The sequence below is a fragment of the Panthera uncia genome, chromosome A2 (genome assembly GCF_023721935.1).
Source record: "Panthera uncia isolate 11264 chromosome A2, Puncia_PCG_1.0, whole genome shotgun sequence".
Taxonomy (NCBI): domain Eukaryota; kingdom Metazoa; phylum Chordata; class Mammalia; order Carnivora; family Felidae; genus Panthera; species Panthera uncia.
This window is the reverse complement of record NC_064816.1, coordinates 93605745-93623968: the sequence shown is the minus strand read 5'-3', so window position 1 is coordinate 93623968 and position 18224 is coordinate 93605745. Positions and strand designations below refer to the sequence as shown.

General features: G+C 40.4%; 1 protein-coding gene and 1 long non-coding RNA gene across 3 annotated transcripts in view; one reads left to right on the top strand and one right to left on the bottom strand.

The window, feature by feature from the left end:
* Positions 1-4313, top strand: part of LOC125929913 (uncharacterized) — a 67950-nt gene extending 63637 nt beyond the window's left edge. For both annotated transcript variants that reach the window (XR_007459997.1, XR_007459996.1), the window contains one exon: positions 4227-4313. This is a non-coding gene — a long non-coding RNA (uncharacterized LOC125929913). The remainder of the gene's footprint in view (positions 1-4226) is intronic.
* COL1A2 (collagen type I alpha 2 chain) overlaps positions 1-18224 on the bottom strand; it is a 36099-nt gene that overhangs the window by 6339 nt on the left and 11536 nt on the right. Inside the window, exons 13-41 of the mRNA XM_049641474.1 lie at positions 16787-16831; positions 16440-16493; positions 16293-16337; positions 15878-15931; positions 15236-15334; positions 15069-15113; positions 14863-14961; positions 14367-14420; positions 14096-14203; positions 13699-13752; positions 13511-13609; positions 12554-12607; positions 11990-12088; positions 11545-11598; positions 11025-11078; positions 10819-10872; positions 10494-10547; positions 9471-9515; positions 8210-8308; positions 6697-6804; positions 5992-6045; positions 4974-5027; positions 4225-4278; positions 4074-4127; positions 3870-3977; positions 3419-3472; positions 2251-2304; positions 1114-1275; positions 299-406 (exon numbers count right to left, since the gene is read on the bottom strand). Of these exons, the coding sequence (XP_049497431.1) occupies positions 299-406; positions 1114-1275; positions 2251-2304; positions 3419-3472; positions 3870-3977; positions 4074-4127; positions 4225-4278; positions 4974-5027; positions 5992-6045; positions 6697-6804; positions 8210-8308; positions 9471-9515; positions 10494-10547; positions 10819-10872; positions 11025-11078; positions 11545-11598; positions 11990-12088; positions 12554-12607; positions 13511-13609; positions 13699-13752; positions 14096-14203; positions 14367-14420; positions 14863-14961; positions 15069-15113; positions 15236-15334; positions 15878-15931; positions 16293-16337; positions 16440-16493; positions 16787-16831 (2079 nt within the window). The remainder of the gene's footprint in view (positions 1-298; positions 407-1113; positions 1276-2250; positions 2305-3418; positions 3473-3869; positions 3978-4073; positions 4128-4224; positions 4279-4973; positions 5028-5991; positions 6046-6696; positions 6805-8209; positions 8309-9470; positions 9516-10493; positions 10548-10818; positions 10873-11024; positions 11079-11544; positions 11599-11989; positions 12089-12553; positions 12608-13510; positions 13610-13698; positions 13753-14095; positions 14204-14366; positions 14421-14862; positions 14962-15068; positions 15114-15235; positions 15335-15877; positions 15932-16292; positions 16338-16439; positions 16494-16786; positions 16832-18224) is intronic.

Sequence of the window (18224 nt, the reverse complement as noted above, 5' to 3'; positions counted from 1 at the left end):
GATGCCAGCATTTCACACTGCAGAGGAGTAAATGCAATTAGAGCTTATATAGTTCTTAAGCATGTAAAAAGAACAAAAATCATTCTGCATAATATTAAGCTGTATCTTTATAGCGTGTGTCTAAGTAAGGTGGTATTAAAGCTTCTTAGATAAGTGACATGTGATCTGTATAAAGAAAATGCCATGAATAAAAAATCTTAAGTGGAGTTATTCAGTGATCAATCTGTCACATCTGAAGTGGCAGCTTTTAAAATCTTTTATTATGTTAATGAGAATAAGAATGGTGTCAAACACTTACCACAGATCCAGAAACACCTGGTAGACCACGTTCACCTCTAGAGCCTGGGAGACCCAGAATACCAGGAGCACCAAGAAGACCTTGAGGACCAGGGGTTCCAGGGGGTCCCTGAACAAGAGGAAAAATACCATTACTAATAAGCCCCTCAGTGACAATATGGGTTGGCTTGAGGATTGTGAGAATGTGCTATCCTCAGTTTAGAAAAAAGCTAGTGACCTTCCATTAGTAGGATGTATCCTTGACTATCTTTTCTCTAGTGATGAGTTTCATGTTGGCAAGTATATTTCTTTGTACCCAGTTCCTCCCTGACACCAATGGAACGACATTAAAGAATATGTGGTTGTGATTAATGAAGCCATCTGGGGTAGTGAAATAGAGTTTTTATGGAATCTATGCCAAGATGCAAATTTTGACCTCGGCCTCTAACTGAACCAGGTCTAAGAAAGACACATTTCAGAGTAACAACGATACTGAACAACGCATGTTTAAGGAATTGGTAGCTTGCTGAGATTTGATAAATTTACAATAGGATGACCATGGCAATGGGATTCTGTTCAGTTCCCAGTACCAGTAAGGTGCCATTTTGATAAAAGAGTGAGTTCCCTCATTTATTGTCATCCCCATCTCATGCCTTCTGAGCAACTGCTGAAGCTATGACACCTCAGTATCTGTTGGACAGATTTCCTGGCTCAAATTGAGCTCTACTTGAAAGCCTGCAACACTCATCAACAAATATATGCCACTTGAAGATCTGTGTAAGGCTTTATTTTAATTCAACACAAGGTATTAAGAAAGAGAAGCTTGAAATCACTTACAGCAGTTCCAGGCTCTCCAGAGGGACCCTTCTCACCAGCAAAGCCAGGGGGACCAGATGCACCTGTTTCCCCTGTTCGGCCAACTGGACCTTGGTCACCCCGAGGCCCACGAAGTCCTTCTTTACCAGCAGCACCAGGGGGACCAGGAGGGCCAGTGATACCCTGTGAGCAAATGGCAAGGTCATTTATCCTCAGTTAATCATCACAGACCTGGGAGAGAGCAGCTGAGGTTCCAGATATTAAGATGCAAACAGTGTGAAGCAACAGGATGATACCCTGACCGTTTGGGGGACATGTTTAGGGTTTGTAATAGTCTTTCTTATGGAGAGAAGCAGCTCCCATCCTTTCTCCGGAGGTTATGGCAAAATGAATAACTGAAGCAGAGGCTATGGCAAATGTCAGCGAGGAAAAGCAATGCTGTGCTACCAGGATCCTGGCATATTGGAATCAGAACTATGTAGAGTTAGAAGAGTTCGTCGTCAATGAATGGGACTTTGGGTTTTGGAGGACTCTGCTCATTTCTTTTTGAAAAAAGACCATACTGGAATTTTGTTCATAATTGAGGATTCACATATGCTCTCAACTAGGTTTAATTAAATGCCTACAGGGAATGAAGATTTTTCTGTTATGAACCTGTAAAAGGATTCCAAGAAATCAACATCTTTGTGATTTTTTTCCCTGAAACCTTAACCGGAAGACTTAATCCTTGGTAATTAATTAAATTCTCTTGAGTCCTGACAGGAGAGTCTGAATCAGAATTAAATTAGAGGCCAAACCACCTTTAAATTCTGGAACAATTATACCTTAACAACGGAGGCAGAATGTTGGCCATAAAGGGTAATTAGATATAGAAATATCTGATATGTGACTAAAACTGTTCTGTTTTTTTTTTTATTTTTAACGAAGAGACCGTGCCCCTAAAAAGGGACTTGTGTTCACATGAATAAAAGCCTCTTAAGCCGATATTATAAAATATAATTTGTGATGATTTTGTCTTAATGGTTCAGGAAAACTGATTTCAGACCAGGAAAGTAATAGCAAAATATTAGTAGCGTGTTTCTAGAGAGTTTCTTACCAATTTCCTATTAGAGGCAAGGTTGTTTGGCTAAATGACACATTTTGAAGTGATTTACTTACAGAGGGTCCAGGAGGACCAGTCCGTCCAGCAGCACCAGGGAAACCAGTAGCACCCTAAGAACCAAGCACATTAAAATTCCACAATCAATGGCAGCTCTAGGGATGTGGGTAAGATGGAAACTTCTCCTCTGACAACTCCTCAATACACGTGACCACAGATGGACCAAGGAGTAGGTGGTGGCAACCTCATATAGGGTATTATTTAACAAGAACCCCCCAAAAAATTTAAAAAAAAAGAAAAAAGGGGGTGCCTGGGTGGCTTAGGTGGTTAAGCGTCCAACTTCAGCTCAGGTCACGATCTCGTGGTCCGTGAGTTCGAGCCCCGTGTCGGCCTCTGGGCTGATGGCTCAGAGCCTGGAGCCTGCTTCCGATTCTGTGTCTCCCTCTCTCTCTGCCCCTCCCCCGTTCATGCTCTGTCTCTCTCTGTCTCAAAAATAAATAAAAACGGTAAAAAAAAAAAATTAAAAAAAAACAAGAACCCCAAAGACCTTCCATCTCTACACAGCTTTCCGACCAGCGTGCCCCAATTGCAACACCCATATTTTGCATTAAGGCTCTGATGGTCCTTTTTGAAATGTGGGTATGTAACCTGATGGTTTTAAGAACAAGAAGACACCATGCTATTATTACACGTGCATACGTTAATAAATGTCTTAACCACTTGGCTGGGTGCAAAAGAAGTGGACACTGGATAAGTAATTTTGTTTACACAGGAAGGTACAACAAAAGACCATGAGTATTAATTGCTGTCCAGCAAGAGCAGGAAGGAGTCAGTGCAGTTCATTCCTTGGGAGGTCTGGGTGTTTAAGGAATCTGCATAACAGCACTGGGTGCCAAGAGAAAGGGCATGGTCAGGCAGGAGAAGGGGGGCATCGGCAAAAGGATAAAGAGAAATCTTTTTACCCATTTCACAATTCAACAACCTGGCATTAACTTTGGTTATTGCCTCAGGTGAGGGGTAGCAACATACACTACACTGAGCTCCAGTTGGGATTAAGTCAATATCCCTTGGCCTGACTATCATTTCAACACCAGAATATCTTCAGATACAGTTAACTTGAATTTCAAGAGTCTCCTTATTATAGTCCAAAATTAACCAAAAATCTCCAAAGTTTCAAGGTTTTCATAGATTCTAAAGAAAGAAATGTCCTCCATTATAAATACTCACAGGAGGGCCACCATCACCACGACTGCCAGCAGGACCAGGGGGACCATTTGGACCCTAAATGGAAATTGACAAAAAAAGATGGGGTCAAATCACAAAAGAGTTCTTATACATGTTGCTTTTTTCTTCAAAGGTATCATTCCTAAAAAAAAAAAAAAAAAAAAAAAAAAAGTATCATTCCTAGATCTATTAGAAGCAAATCCCGAAATCAAAAATGGTAATCTGTGTCATAAGATAAATGTCCTTTTTTCAGTGTTACCACCCTCACTGGGTTACCAAAGAAGTAAGATGAGACAATATTTATGAAATTTCTATAAATTATAAAGCAGTATGCAAATGCTAACTCTTACATTCCTGGTGTAGTTACAGTAGGCACTTGATTGATATAGGTTGAATGATAAGATTTGAAGGGTAACTACACAGGCTGTGTTGACCACCAATGAATTCAACTTACAGATGGGCCAGCAGATCCAACAGGGCCCGTGGGACCAACGGGGCCATTTTCACCCTTGGGCCCTTTGGTTCCTCTCTCTCCTTTAGCACCAGGTTGACCAGCAGCACCCTGTTAGAAAGGAATAGTTGGAGTTCAGGCATTCCAGCTCACTCTACTTGCCAGTTTGGGATGTTCTGGGGTTAACCATCATTATGTGATACTCACAGCAGGACCAGCAAATCCGTTGGGGCCAGCGGGACCAACTTCACCACGTTCACCCTAGGTGGGAGAAGGGATTGAAGAATGTCGTAGCAGTATTAGATTCGTTCATGTCTAAAGGCTATGAGTGTCCAAAATGACCCAGGTTTCTACTTACAGGGCTACCACGAGGACCAGCAGGACCAGCGGGACCGGCAGGACCGGCTTCACCCTTTAATGGAACCAAAGATGAGCCTGTTAATGTGTTCAAAGAGGAGGTGGGGGGAGGGAACAGCGGTAGACAGTGGGCTCTTGTCAGGGTTTGCAGTCACATCAGAAGAGAAAACTAATGCTCATCTCAGACAGTAAAATAAAATGGATTCTTACTGTGCTTACTGTTGTATTCATTTTGGGGGTTGAAGTGGTATTGGTCATACACTTGCAAAAACACTATAAATCAGTGCCCACAATACTAGGAGGAGGACATTTTAATTTTTAGATGGACACTGAGCTGATCTATTTGCTGCAATCTGTGCAATACAATAAATAAGGTCTATTTTAAGTAGACTGTTCGATGTGAAATGGGCACACTATGTATTTTATTGATTTTTTACAATTGAAGGCTTTGAGAAGGCTCAGTGCATTAGGATATTGTTAATGGGCAACAGGGAAAGTCTTTAAAACAAATGATAGGGATTAAAGTATAGATCAGATAGCTAGCACATCTATACGAAGGGAAAGAGAACTTTAAACACACAGCATTTGTTTCCTGCTGCCCCATCACAACAGATAGGTTTTTAAATAAGTAGGCTTTATACCAAGTCATAAAAATGAATTGCTGGGGCTCCCTGGGGCTGGGGCAGGCAGGAAATTTTAGATACTGCTGTTGGCTCAGAGAGTTGCAACTCCGTGAAAATGTGTGCTTACCCGGTCACCAGTGGCTCCAGCAGGACCAGGGGCACCTACAGCACCAGGAGCACCCTAATACCAAAAGGAAATGAGTCTTATTAATAACACCCCCAGTTTCAAAAGTGACCCTTGCCATTCCCCCTTGCTGTGCTTATACAGTGACTGAACACTTTCACCGCACACTCTGGATGGACATCGAGAAGGCTTTTGATGCATTTCAGTTCTAATTATCAAAACTATTAGAAGCGGCTCTCAGGAGGAAAGTACCCCCAGTGATAAAGGTTATAGAAATGTGTCAGTCAAGGGCAAGTTATGAATTGGGGAGATCTGAACTCTCTGCTCTTGTCAAATTCCCTAGAGAGCAGCAAATGAGTAGCCTTGTTTGAGACCACTAGGACTGTGTGACTCAGAGAAAGGACTATTATCAATGTGCCAGAGTGAGTTATCAGCTTTGAGGGAGGTGAGACAAAGGACCGAGGTAGCTGATGGCCTGGAAGAACCATGTTGCCAATGCTCTGGTAGGGTTATTATACCTTTACGGGATTATCTTTGGCATCACCAGGGCAGTAACAGGTAATCGTTGGGACTGCTCTTCAGGTGATAAATTCTTAGGACATACATTTGAATAAATGGGACCTTGTTAGAGGTTTTGGCTTTTTAAAATGTAAGAGTTATCGTTTTGTTTTGTTTTGTTTTTCTAAAGCCCTATAATAATTTGAACGGTCACTTGAAATTCTATTTAACCTAGAGCTTTTGGTTTATAGTTTGTACTTCGTATAGTTAACACTAAGGAGGTTAAGAAATTCAGGTTTTGATTTTCAAAGGGATAAGTTCTGTTGAATCTTTCTTTTGGGACATGTAAAATGATATTACTATTCAGAGATCCAGGAAGGAAAGGAATAGTCTTTCACTAAACCTGGATCCTTTTGTCAGTTCTATTTTGGAAAACTGCCCACCTCAAATCGAGTGAAATGTAAAAATAAAATAAAACAAAATACCAATCTAAGTACACACAAACAAACAAAATTCTACTCACACGGGCACCATCTCTGCCTGGGTTACCAATTTCACCTCTGAGACCAGTTTCACCCTGAAAGTATAAAGCAAGAGTAGCTTTTCGTTTTCCAACCACATTTTTGAAGCAAAATTAATCTGAAGTGTTTATACCTTCGGTTGCTTACATTTTTAGTAATGTCTTGATTCCCTACTATTCTATAGAATGTTGAATGAGGAAAAAAAATGAAGGAAAAAATAATTCAAGGCCCTCTCCAGATTATTGTTAAATATTCTTTTCTAATTTCCATACACCCTCCTGAAGCATAATCAAGCAAGGTACAAATTCATGTGGACAGAATTATAAGGCAACATCACAATGGGCTTCAGTGTCTGATCACTCTTATGGCATAACTAATGCAGCAGCACGGTTGACAGCTGTTCAATATAGCTTCTTCCCATTAATTAGGGCAGGATGAGGCATTATTGTTAGTGGCATTAAAATGAGCCTCATGTATTACTCAACACCATCTGTTTGCGTGAAATTCCATGGTAGCAAGGAATTTTGCCAGATTAGTGAGTTTAGAAATGCGTAGGTGCTAGGTGGCAGAGGGAAATGGGTATTGATAGATATCAAAATGCTACCAGACCACCTACCAAGAATTGTAAAAAACTGGGCAACCCTGTGCAGCCTTCTTTGCTAGAGTTCATCAACAACATGTCTTAGGGTCCAACACTGAGAGGGTACCTTTTCTCCCTTGCCTCCAGGTATGCCGGCAGCACCCCTCTCTCCTGGGAGTCCACTGGGACCAGATGGACCAGCAGTGCCTGGAGCACCAAGCACACCAGGTTCACCCTTGAATCAAACACATGTGAAATCAATTATTTCAGTGGCAAAAGAAGAAAATGAAGACTCGAACTCTTGAAGGATTCCAATTTAAACATTTAATAGATAGCATTCTTGCCAGTTTAGAGACACAAAGGAGGGCTGTTGAAAGGAGGGAGAATCTAACAGAGGGAGATGCTATTAATGACACCGTGGCTAAAGAGAAGAGAAGTGGGAGTGGGTGGCTGTGATTTTTCTATAACCCGCTCCTAGTCCTCTTCAGGCAGGCAGGCGTGGAGAAGAAGAGGGCAGGACAATAGGATGCAGAGAGTGAAAAATGTTTGCCCACAAACATTTTTCAAGGATAAGTCTCTTAGCCCACACAGGAAATAGGTAAAGAAACCTCATCAACGGGGGAGATGTTTACATTTTAATCTCCTTAAGAGCAGGAACTATAGCTTCCACTTTATATAAAAACCCTACAATTCCACATACTTAAAACCTATCGACTAACTTCTAAGATAAAAGTCTTTGGAAGTACTACCTCACCAAACCATATTTTCTTTCTTGTTTCCTCTCTCCCTCTTTCCTTTTTATTTTTTCCAATATCCTTCCACATACCAAAATAGCTTTTTGCAGCTAATCCTTACATTTTTTTCCCCTTAAAGGTAGAAATCAGGAGTAATATGAGTTGCTTTTCTTTATTGTGGTTCATCTGTTTTTCAGAAGTGTGTAATTCTATCTATTTTAAAATCTAAACCACAGATTCTGTTTTGAAATACAAGTTGCCAGGCTTATGTTTTGGGGATGAATATATTGGCCACTTAATTTTTACCTCTTCTGTTATTAAAATTTAGACTACCTTTTGAAATTTTACTCTCTGAAGTAGCATGGTAAGAAGGTGAAACTTTGTTCTCTAAAAATACTGTCCAAAATTATATGATGTTTCTAGATTAAAATCAAAGTATAGGGGTGCCTGGGTGGCTCAGTCGGGTAAGTATCTGACTCTTGATTTCAGCTCAGGTCATGATCTCATGGTTCGTGAGATCAAGCCCCACATCAGGCTCTGCACTGACAGCATGGAGCCTGCTTAGGATTCTCTCTCTCCAGTTTGCATGTGCACTCTCTCTCTCAAAATAAAAATAAACTAAAAAAAAAAACCAAAAAACAAAAAACCCAAACAACCCAAAGTATAAACAGTTTGGTGAAACAAGAGTAAACCCATACTAATTCATTTATGTATGTAGAACACTGGGATTTCCCTTCTTTTGGAATAATTCAGGTCTGCTAGAATCAGATTGTCATTTACTGTGATGGAAATCAACACAGAATTGGAAATAAAAACTCTGAAAAACAATTCATTTACTATTGTGAATGATCTAGCTACTCTAGAATATAGTGGGCCCAAGCAGCAATATGGGATGCAAAATTTTACCTTGTTTCCATCAGGCCCAGGGGGTCCAGAAGGACCTCGGCTTCCAATAGGACCAGAAGGACCAGCAGCACCACTTTCACCAGGGGGCCCACGCTCCCCCTGTTAAAAGAAAAAGAAAAGAAAAAAGAAAAGAAAAGAAAAGACAGATATAAGTGTTGCACTGTTCAGCACTTTCAGAGATACCATTTTTCACATCAGAGTTCACAGATTTTTAGCTTTTGAATCCTGGTCCATTAACAAATTATAGTTATTTTTCCCTAATTTCTCTGGTAGTAAAATGAACGAATGGGATGAGATAATCTCTAAAGTCTCATTCAGCTTTAGTGTTTTGTGGCTGTAACCGCGGAATGTTTTTCTTCTAGAGTACAACATTCAACCTTTGGAAGTCATTCTTTTTTTTTTTTTTTTTTTTGTAATAGGTCCACAGATAAAAACAGACATCAGTTATGCATGGTATTCATTGGGAAAGACTGTGCCATTTTAAATGAAGAGCAATGCTAGGTGTAAATAAGATGAGATATTGTCATGTCTATGCTCCCTTTTTATAACCTTATGCAATAGTGATGTAACAATTATAATATTAACAGGATGTATATGTATATGTGTGTGTGTGTGTGTGTGTGTGTGTGCATGTGTCTACCTACCTTTCTAAATATCTCTCAATTGTATGTAAATATCACCATGACATGGTGGTATTCCATGGCCCAGAATATTTAACATGTACACAGTCCACATTGCACCTGTTTCAAAGACCTTTTTTATAACTATGGTTTTATGATACTAAATTTGGTAACTGACCATATAATAGGATACTTGTGGGGCAAAGTGATCATTCCAGTTTTTCCAATGACTACAGACAAACCAAATCTATTTATTTTTTTTATAAGAGCAGATTCATGATTTTGGCATTAGAGTTTGAGCATCAACATGCATTGCAAAACTGACTTCAAATCTTAGTAAGACATTACTTTTTCTTGTTTGTCATAAATATATCATACTTGTATATATAAGTTACTGAATATAATACATATATTAGCTCATTTATGTTTTTTATAACTGTGGTTTTTGGCTAAGAAATACGAATAATTAAATTTAAATTTTTGATTTAATTTACAGATCAAACATTCTCTACAGATTATGTGTAACTACAGAAGAGTCTCAGAACCTATTGCAAGGTCATCAATAGCTTTCAAAAGAAAGCACTACTTGTTTTACAAACACATCACCAGAAGTTTATGAAAGTTAATTAAATAACACTTACTCTTGGGCCAGCAGGACCAGGGAGACCAAATTCACCAGGGAGACCCTAGGCAAAACATGATAATAAATAAATCATGAAATGTACGTATGTTCTTGAAATCCACTTATGATTATACTTAGGTAATTTCAACATAGCGGCATAAAGCCACGAAGGCTCTACCTCCCTGAGTGTACAAGTACAGGGCTATTAGGAATAAGAGAAATTTGTTGTATACGGACAGGTACAAAAAGTGAGAATTCCACTGATATCAAAGATACTTCTATGCTAGAAGCTGGTACCAACAAATTTAAGCTTTCCATTACTTAGTTTATTGCTTTTAAAAAAATGACAAAACAGACTATCTCATTTGATATGATAAATAATGATGAACAGTATCAGACATTGCTTATTTTTAGTTATATAACAGACTGCTTTCTTAATAGAAATGATCATATTCTGCACATTACCTAGTTAATTGTATACCCAAGTGTATCTCCTTTATTACTGACCAGCTGTCTCCTTAATGTGCCCCACTGTTGACAAAGGAGACCAGGCCACAGAATGTAACTGAATTGAGGCACATTCATCACAATTACCAGAGAAAATGACTCAGAATTCATGCCCTGATTGTGGCTAGCAGTGTCATGTCTGAATGCCAAGAAAAATATTAAACGCACTTTTTCAGGGTCTAGTTTGATGGAAAATCAGCGCATTTACTTTTTTGCTATGGGAAAGGAAATAATTTGCATGTTAACGTTACCATGAACAATACAAAAAGTAAGGCTATTAAATGGAATGTTCATTGGTACATTTTACTTCCATAATGCAGTGTTTCATTCAGTCTTTAAAACGAAGGATTCATTATTCCAACAAAAATGAGTAAGTTGGTTTATTCTCTCCAAAGTACCCAGGTAGGCAGAACACTATCATTAACATGTGAAATAAGAAGGTTCTTTTTGCCTATTGTAATTGCACTGCAGGAGGGCATTACAAGGGGGAAAAGTCCCAACTTCAGGTAAGTCTACTAGCACTTGTTTCACTCACCCTTTCTCCTGGTTTGCCAACTTCACCAGCTGTACCTGCAGGGCCAGGCAGACCCTAGGAAACAACAAACAAGCCACAAATCTCAATCTTAGGGCTACATTCACAGGATGCTAATAATTGGGTTTTTCTGGATACTGATAGTGACATGATCACCAACTATTGCGTGTTATTACAGCATTACACAAAAGTTTGCCTTGAAAAAGTAAATTTTCATTTAACTTTACAGTTCTGAAATCAGGTTCTGTGTGGTGGGGGGAGTGCTATGGTGATTTGTAGCTGGATAGTCTGACCAGAGGCAGTATTCTGTATGTTTTAATTGACTTACCTGGAAGCCTGGAGGACCAGCGGGACCCTGTTCACCTTTTCCACCTTGGACACCCTGAAAGTGATAGGCAAGATAGCATGAATAGAGGTGTATGCCACCACTGCTGTCTACCTATAGAACTCTTGGACTGGAAAAATGAGATGGTCATTTTGCAGGACTGGATTTGTTGCAGGGCAGCAAAGAACAAGAATGGAAGAAATACTCACTTGTGGTCCAGGGGGTCCCTGAGCACCATTGTTTCCGTCAGGACCTGGAGCACCCTAGAAAGTTTCACAGAGAGGCTCAGAATTACCAGTGAGACAGTTTAAGAAGTCTCAAAGCCTCACGCATTACTTCCTCAAAGCTTATCATCTTAGAATGACTCATTGTGGGTCCCCTGCCCAAGTACTAACTTTTGAAATGGCTTGTGGGAAGTCCACGGATGGAGGGCAATTTATGAAGGCCAGAGAATGCTACTAGCATATGCATAGCTCTTTAACCATAAAATAAATAAAAATCAAATGCATCCATAAATATTTTTGACCTAGTATACATTCTGATTCGTTACAGCTCACTGCTTTGTAAGTGCAGTTAAAAAAAAAAAAAAGACATTTTTTGATGGTAAAAGGATCCTTGGGGATGCCATTTTGAAAAGAAAATGCCAGAATTATATCAGGTGGCCTCAAAGGCTGTGTGTTTCCTAAGCGGGTACTATGTGGGCAGCTACAGGCAGAAGTTGGCACCTACCCGAGCACCGGCAAGACCAGCATGACCTTTATCGCCATTTTTGCCTGGATCACCCTATAACAAACATTAAAAAAGTACACATTTAATGTCAAATTAACCATGAAAATTTTGAAATGTTAATTTCTTGCTTGATTGTTTTCTAAGGTTCCTAGTCTTTGAATTCTGTTTAGCTGGGGCGTGATCCATCTTCTTGCAAGTCCAAGTACAATAAGGTCCACCTGTGTTTGCAGAGGCATAGACTCAGGAGATAGGTTTCCATCAGGGGTGCAGTGACATATTGGAGATCAATTATTAATGTGGTAAGTGGCTTGTTGTTTTCTTGTGTTGAAAGGGACCTCCCCCTGGCCCCCTTGAGGTAGAGCGGACTGAGGGCAGGAGAGAAAAGAGAGTTTTGGTGAAATGTGGCAAAGAAGTGCCGAGGGAGAAGAGAGTGTGGCGTTCTTACAGTGGGGCCTTTGGGGCCAGGGAATCCGATGTTGCCAGGCTCTCCTCTTGCTCCAGCTGGGCCAATTGGTCCAGGCCGGCCATCAATGCCAGGGAGGCCCTGAAAGCAGAGTTTATTTAAAGTTCATTCGGCATCAACAGGGCCTCACAACCTCAAACTTGTGATGCTGCCATGGGATGAAACAGAATCATTTTCTGAATGCAAACAGCTTCCTGGTATAAAGTGTCAATAAATTATGAATCTATTTTCCTTTTCTAAATAGGATGTCAGTACACACACGGCCAAGTCAATCTCATATGTACACAATTCCTGCTTTCCCCTCCCTTCCCGTACCCCTGTCACCCTCTTCAATTTTCCCTGCCATGTTTTTCTCTTTCCTTCTCTCCTTTCAGTCCTGCATTCATTTGGACTCCATAATTACAATCTATTACTTTGCATTCCCAGATGATGTATGTGGCTGATATTTATTTTCTGTGTGTTCATGTATAAAGAAGCCACAGAATAGACTTGATAAGGGTGCAATAAGTGTCCTTGAAAATATAATGGAAAATGAGCAGTTCTTACCATGGGACCTTCTTTGCCAGCTGGGCCAACATTTCCAGGGGCACCAGGAAAACCCTATAAAATAAATGAGGATGCTTTCATGTTGGCACTTTAACGCACATACTCAAGGCTCCAATTCATTAAAATCTCACAAAAGCATTTTCCCCCTGACTTCTTGTTTGTTGCCTAGGGTAAATCACTGGGAGGTATGGAAAGAGCTCTGAAATCTTTCTTCTTTCTATCTTTTATGCCTTTCCTTTTATTGGATTTTAGTGCAAGTGATTCATTTACAGATATCTCAAGAAAGTGTTAAGCACCATACTATAGGGGCAAAATGTATCATGTTATTTACCTCATAACAGAAAAACAAATACTTTTAGTCAGCAATTTTCAAAGTGGATTTTTTATTGCTATATTTGGTGTGTTTATTACTTGTTTATGGGACAATTACAGATGATATTCATCCATAAGAGATAATGGAGGCAAAAAAATCACTCTATTGCTATGGATTAGAGTGTCTACGAATCTAAAGGTCATTTCTCTGTGGCTAGTGTGATGCTGAATACATTACAGCATTTTGTGATTGCTGGAAAAATGATTTCACTTATGAATCTAATACACTGATAATGTATAGTCCTAATACGTTTCATGAACACCTTATATAAAACTCACAAATTGAGATACAAGATTCATGCTGATAGGAGAACCAACCTAATTTGGATATATTAAAATCAATCTATTTTTCCAAAACCTCCTGGCCATTGTATCAAGCAGTAAATAAGAAATTTACGAACTAACCAAATTCGTAAAAGTATCTCTGAGTGTTGATAAAGTTACATTAAAAAGGCAACCATCAGCAAATCTACTAGCAGATTTACGTTTGATGATTTTTTTATTGTCGTCTTCTGATATTAATCATCCCTTTAAAAAAGGAAACGGTGCCAGGTGTGACTCACTCAGAATCTTTCTGAAACTTACTCGGGGTCCCATGAGGCCGGGCTCTCCAGGGCGACCAGCATCTCCATTGGGGCCTCGGACACCAGCAGGGCCAGTAGCACCGCGGGGGCCAGGAGGGCCCTGTTCAACAGAAGGGGGAGAGAAGGGTGCTTAGGCGGGGGACACACCCACCGAATTCTCTCCCTGGGAGTGAGGAATGGACAGCTTACCATAACACCGGCTCTGCCATCAGCTCCAGGGAGACCACGAGAACCAGGACTTCCCTGTGAGAGAGTACATGAAACAGCAAGAGTCAGGGAAAATCCTAGAATCCAACAGGGCAGTGTTCACAGAAATATGGCATGCATGCGAGAAACCGTGATGCCCTTAAGGGAGAGAGACCAACACAGGCCAAGCCAAAAAATTTCACCCGAACCCCAGAGGGATGTGTGCAGGAGACATTCTACAACAGTAGGTCAATCCTGTTCCCAGACCAGACTGAGTCACTGATCTAGAAAAGCAGATGGAGAGCAGATGCTCCCTCAGTCATTCTGACCAATTTCCAATGAAAGGGTGTTCTATCCCTCTGGTTGGTGTGCCTGGGTGTCAAGAGCATCTGGAACCTACTCTCAGCCCAGGAGGCCCAGAGGGGCCAGCGGATCCAGCTTCACCATTGGGGCCTCTCTTTCCTTCTTCACCACTGGGACCAGGAGGACCTTGAGGACCAGCAGAGCCCTGTTTCATGGAAAAAGCAAAAGAGGAGGGAGTAGAAAAAAAATCATTTTTATGTCAAATCCACCCAGAGAAAAAATAATAACTTTTTTAAAAAAGCAAAAGTATTACTTTTAGGATTGAAAAAGTAACAAACCCATCAAATTGTAATTATAGAACTACTTACGGGCTCACCCTTGTTGCCACTCTCTCCTTTGGAACCAGCTGGACCAGGTTCACCCTAGGGTTCATTACAAAACAGTGGTCAAATGACAAACATTTGTCACAACTCTTTTACAGACAAGCATCTTGGAATATTCACGGATCAAGGTAAAGAGAAGTTCAGGTTCTGTAAGAAATGTGTCCAATTCATATTGGAACAGCTTATAGCAGAATGGCTTAGTTGAAAGGACAAGGCTGATAATAGAAATGTACCTCACTGACCTTTGGGTAATGTTCTAGGATAGCGGGAGTGTTTGTGTGCGTGTGACAGAGAGAGAGAGAGAGACAGATGGACATACAGAACATACATGTACATGCACTCATAGAAGAAATGCAAACTAAAAATGCTAAGAAAAGGAAACATAAAAACGATAAATCCACAAGAGGAAGTCTAGATGGTGACAAGATGATGGCAGAGCTAGTACTTCAGGACGATGGAAGCTGTGGCCACGATCACTTACAACGAGTCCTCTGGCACCAGTAGCGCCAGCAGCACCAACAGGGCCGGGAATACCACGGGGTCCAGGGAGGCCAGGTGCCCCAGCAACACCGGGCAAGCCCTGTGAAGAGAATGCGGGGTGACTCATCATAAGATGATTGGCAGATGAGGTGGTGCTCTTTAAAGTGCCTTTAAAAGCAGAGCAGCACGTAATAGCCATATACTCACAGCAGCACCCTTCGCACCAGTCAGGCCGTTGGCTCCAGGGTTACCCTACGAAGAAAAAGAAGGGAGAAGGATATCAGTTCATAGGAGTATTTCCATTCTTCTCTGAGCCCACCTTCACTCTTTTGGCTTTCTTCCACTCCCTGAGGTTAACGACAATGACTACTTACAGGAGGTCCAACAGGGCCAGAAACACCTGGAAGACCCATTTCACCACGGGGACCCGCAGGACCAGCAGGACCAGGATTACCGACCGGTCCAAGTTCACCCTAAAAGAAGGAATGACACTGAGGCATTAGTCTGCGAATAATGAAACAGCATATCTCCATTTTTAGGACATCAAGTTTCATGAACTTTCTTCAGAACTGCGATCATTTCCCTTACCTGGTCTGGTACCACAGATTTGGATTTGGGTTCCTGTTTTCCTGGTCTAGTTCTCCCATCTTGGCTACCATCTTCACCTACCTCTGTCTCTCTGCCTCTGTCTCTCCTACCTCTGTCTCTACACCTCTGAACCAGTGGAGACTGGTTCTCAGCTAGTCAGTCCTGACTAGTTTGGGAGTCTATTTCAGAGGGGTCCCATAAAATAAACCTCCATGTTGGCTTTTATATCTATGTCCTTGGGCTCAAGTATAGAGACATGATCTATTTCATGCTTGGAGTGAGAAAAGTAGCCATTCTATATCCATTTGGAAAGGGCGACTCATTAAGTTACCTGTTCTGTAATTATCTATCTGCAAACACAGTCTGTGTCTTTCACATCATAATAAGAAGTTTATCAAGGTAATGACAATGGTCACCAGTGTTTTTACCTTGGGGCCAGGAGCACCTGGGAAGCCTGGAGGGCCAGCAGACCCAATGGGACCCTGAAATCAAAGTAGAATACGGTAAGAAACTTCCTCCCAGTAAATTAACAATACAATGAGGCTAGAAGATTGCAGTGGCTCAGAGTGGCTGGTTCCTACCGGCAAAGAGAAAAGTGACAGCTAGTCTGTTGTCATTAATATCAAAGGGAAGACATTCAAGGTATCCAAGGTGAGGTTGATTTTACTTTGTGCATCAATGAAAAGCCCTAGGGATACTAGTACTTATAAAGAGAACTTCCAAAAGACCTCATAGAACATTTGGTAAGGGGTCTAAAATGGTGTCTTTTTACAAATTAATAAAGAAGATAGTTCCCATCCCACACTCTCAACCCCTTCCAAATTCTTCAGTGTCAAAACTTACAGCAGGACCCACAGGACCCACACTTCCATCACTTCCACGGGCACCCTATGAAGAAAATAAGGAGAAAAAGTCAAGAGGAAAAGTTAAACAGCAGTTGTTAGAAGACTATTTAAAAGGATAAAAAGGGACAAAATTGGAAATACTCACAGCTGGGCCAGGGGCACCGACACGTCCTCTCTCACCAGGAAGCCCACGAGCTCCCTAGAAGCAGAAATATTTTCAATGAAATCCAGAATGCTAATTTAAAAAATGTCACAGGCATAATTTGCTTGGTCCAATTTCCAACATGCGTAAGAATCCACTAGAAATAACTAGGTCTTGTTCTAATTCCAACTAAAAGGTAATGGATTTCAATTAAGTATGCAGAAAGTTATTAGAAAAATATCAAAGAATACAATGCCGAGGGAAATGGTAATTAGCAAAAACATTAAAGAAGTTCCAGCTTGCAAAGAGTGTACACATTTAGATTTACAATCAAGTAATCAATAACTTACTGTTTGACCTGGAGTTCCATTTTCACCAGGGGCGCCAGGTTCACCCTACATGGAAAAGAAGGATTGGGATTTTGTTCATTACAGGTATTGATTATTTTTTTTTCTGATCAGGTAATTTTTACCCTCTTATTTTAATTTGAACCATTTACATATTTTGAAACTTGTAGACTCTCAATTATGCCAATCACATAAATTTTTTTAAATTTCTAAAATTTATGTTTTTATTTAGATAATACCAAATATCACAGTACTAGGGGCATGTGGTTACTTGAGGGTTATTTACCCTAGCTCTAATATTTCTCCTTAGACTTTGGATATCATTTCGACTAGGCCTATTTACCAGGAATAATATCATAAAAAGAGATGGCAGAGGATAAACTGCTTTCAACAGAATCATATTTACCCTCTTTAAAGTTATTTTTTTAATTTACTTTTATTTATTTACTTTGGTGGGGGAGGGGAGGGCAGATAGAGGGAGAGAGAGAATCCCAAGCAGGTTCCACAGTGTCAGTGTAGAGCCCGACATGGGGCTCGAACCCATAAACTACAAGATCATGACCTAAGCTGAAATCAAGAGTCGGACGCTTAACTGACTGAACCACCCAGGCGTCCCTAAAGTTATTTTAAACACTGAATATTTTCCTTTTTGTAAAATATGCACGGAAAGTTAAAGCTTCATAATATTTTTCAGAGCTATCTTATTTATTTCCAACCTATATTCTTGAGTAAAAAGCATGGTGGGAGGGGGAGCAGTAATTTAATAAAATGGTACATGTAAAGAAACTTTCTTTCTAAATAATCTGATGAAGATATAGAAGACACAGGTTTGAGAGACCCTTTAAGGACCCTTCATTTCTAGGATTCTAGGTGAAGTGTATTCTTTGGGAATAAGCACAAATGAGAGGTAAGGATTTTAGCCTAAAGCCTTCTAACTACTGGATGTGTGACTCTGGGTGAGCCACTCATTCTCTCTAAGCCTCAGTTTCCCTCATCTGCAAAGTGAGGGGGTCTCCAAAGCTCGCTGTGGCTCTAACATTTGATGATGCTGAGACTAGTAGTCTGAGCTATTACATTAGGCCCTAGGGAGAATGAGTTTGACCTTATCCATTTGTGTGGCAGCTGGAAAGTTAGAGCAGACTCTCCATATTCACGTTCATTTCTGGTCCCGCTAGTATTCGTCACTCATTAATTTGTAATTACGTTGGTATTCACTTTAATATCACATTATCTCCTTAATAGGAGAGAGAACATTTTATAGTTGAAAGCGCTGTCAGAGAAGAGCCTAGCCAAGAGATAACACACTTCTGAGACTTTAATTACCTAATTAAAAATTTTTTGAGTGTGCACAGATAAATCACAGGAAAGAGGTTGAAAAGTGGATTGTGACATGAATGTACCTATCTAATTTGTGCATGGCAAAGGAGAATTTACAGTTTAA